This window comes from Antrostomus carolinensis, unplaced genomic scaffold (genome assembly GCF_000700745.2).
Source record: "Antrostomus carolinensis isolate BGI_N321 unplaced genomic scaffold, ASM70074v2 scaffold23100, whole genome shotgun sequence".
Lineage (NCBI taxonomy): Eukaryota > Metazoa > Chordata > Aves > Caprimulgiformes > Caprimulgidae > Antrostomus > Antrostomus carolinensis.
The window spans coordinates 5574-7933 of NW_010289420.1; the positions used below are offsets into that span (position 1 = coordinate 5574).

At 43.1% G+C, this 2360-nt stretch overlaps 1 protein-coding gene across 1 annotated transcript in view; it reads right to left on the bottom strand.

Moving 5' to 3' along the window:
* Positions 1-1672: 1672 nt before the first annotated feature.
* CPLX4 (complexin 4) overlaps positions 1673-2360 on the bottom strand; it is a 14527-nt gene continuing 13839 nt past the window's right edge. The window contains exon 3 of the mRNA XM_010170402.1: positions 1673-1900. Coding sequence (XP_010168704.1) covers positions 1673-1900 — 228 coding nt within the window. The remainder of the gene's footprint in view (positions 1901-2360) is intronic.

Sequence of the window (2360 nt, forward strand, 5' to 3'; positions counted from 1 at the left end):
AAGAGAGAAAGAGAGAAAGAGAAAGAGAGAAAGAGAGAAAGAGAGAAAGAGAGAAAGAGAGAAAGAGAGAAAGAGAGAAAGAGAGAAAGAGAGAAAGACCAAAAGAAAGAAAGAAAGAAAGAAAGAAAGAAAGAAAGAAAGAAAGAAAGAAAAGAGACAAACCATACTTAGTGCATTTATTCATTTAAAATGAATATTTTTACTTGATTGGGTGGAGACAGAGAGAGAGAGACACAAACCCATAGGAAGGTGCTGTATGTATTCATTTGCAAATTTCATTCACAGGCTAGCTCTTGGAGAACTTACAAAGTCCTTCATTTTATGGGATATCAGAGCCCCTTGGGAGTGGCATTGTACACATCATCCACATGCAAGGGCTGTGCACCTTTTGTGTGGGTCGTCGTGCATGATAACTATTATGGCTGTGCAAGTGCAGAGACAGACTGATGCACCCACCTGCCTTAACTGCAGGACCCTGCTCCAGAGGGCTGGTGGAGATGGCACCTGCTGGCCCCGTCACTGCTGGCCCGGGGTGCTGGGCTGGTGGCCCTGGCAGTGCTGCAAGCAGCCATTCCCCAGCCAGCCAGCTGCTCTGCATGGGGTTGCGCTCCTCCGGCTGTTCAGCAGCATCAGCTCTGCTTGTTGGGGAGTGGGAAGCAATCAGGCCAGCACCTACTTGGGTTTTCCCCAGAAAAACCCTCTGAACAACAGCAAAGAAAATCTCACTTGGTCCTGAATCTAAAACCACTGAACTGGATGCTGCCTGTCCCACAGACTCGGTTGGATTGAGCTGGTAAAAGCCACGCTTTCTCTCAGTTTTTAGGTGCCTGGCAATATCTCCCAGGTGGGCCAGATGTAGCCTTGTACAGAGATAACTCCCCGATTAAATGTGACGAGCTCATTTGAGCCTGTGCAGAGGTGCAGAGGGCCGCTGCTGCCACTTAACATCTGAACTGCACCTGAAGACCGAGAGGCTGTGACATTAAAGCAGCCTGGAGAAGTCTGCCTTCCTGACTGACCATGGTTCGCTGATGGCTACCAGGTCCTGCTTTCCTACAAGTCCCCACTCAGTTCTGTATGTGATGATATTTTTGTCCCAAGCTGTAGTTATATGCTTCGCTTTTTGCCTTTTGCTGTATTTAGTACAGAGATGGTCAAAACCCTCCCCTTTTTTTTTAATGTTTTGGCAGAAAATGTCAACATTTGAATACAAGGTTTGTTTCAAAATCTTTGAAACGGACATGTTTTTATTATAAATAGAGGTATTTATTTCTGAAAGCAGAATTAAATGAGTAGTTACATATATGTTATGCATCAGAAGCACAACTTTGCTAAAAAAAATATGCATTTAATATAATTTTGATCACTTTGAAAAAATGGAAAAAGGCACATTTTTTCCCCAATATTAGCTTTTTTAAAGCCATTTTTTTTCCATGGGGAAAAATGTTATGTTAAAAAATGAGGATCAGTTCTAACTTCACACTAAGTAGTCACAGCATGTAAATTTTGACCCCGTCCCGGGGTTTTAAAGTCTCTCTCTCTTTCTCTCTCTCTTTTGCTTTTCTATATTTACATTTAATGCTATAGAGCTAAGTGCATTCCTCTGTCTGCCCTCACTCTGCAGCCCCTGTGAGACAAGACTGAATTCACAGCCCTTGGATAGCAGTGTCTCTTACATCACAGAACATTTCTGCTCAGCAGCCTGTTTAATTTCGGTGAAGGTGGCTTGTGCCTTTTCTTTGATGGCATCCACGTCCATATTCTGGATGTTCTGCAGCTGTGCCAGGATAGAGTCCTTGTCCTCTTCCTCCACCTGATCTTCTGCCACCATCTTCTGAAGGTCTTCTGGCAAATCCACATCATCTCCAGCCATCTGTATTTGATTCTCATCCAATTCACTCTGATGATACAAAAAGCAGAAAATAAAAACGGAACATGAGAGTATTTCTAGCTAGTATTCCTAGCTACCCTAGGATGTACCGATGAGCCTCTTGTTTGTTTGTTTTAGGGAGAACAGAAACATATGCACAGATTTGTTTCAGTCAAAGCTTTTAGATGCAGCTTGTGAGTTCAGGGCCTCAACCAGCCCCCATAAAAGTGCAGACTTTTCAGATAATGTCAATTATATTTCTCTGAAGGTTTTCAGCAGTGTGAAAACCAAAGCCCTCAGTGTCACTCACCATTTTAGAAATCTTTGTCGTATGTGTTAACATGTTGATACTGCAGGAAATCCACTCCAACTTATTAGTATCCACCAAAGACATGCTGCAATATGCTGCCTAGGCTGTCATCTGTTGTGCGATTTGGTTAATGAAGCAATAGCTTTAGAAAAACTGTGTGGCTCCCACAGTTCATTTCTC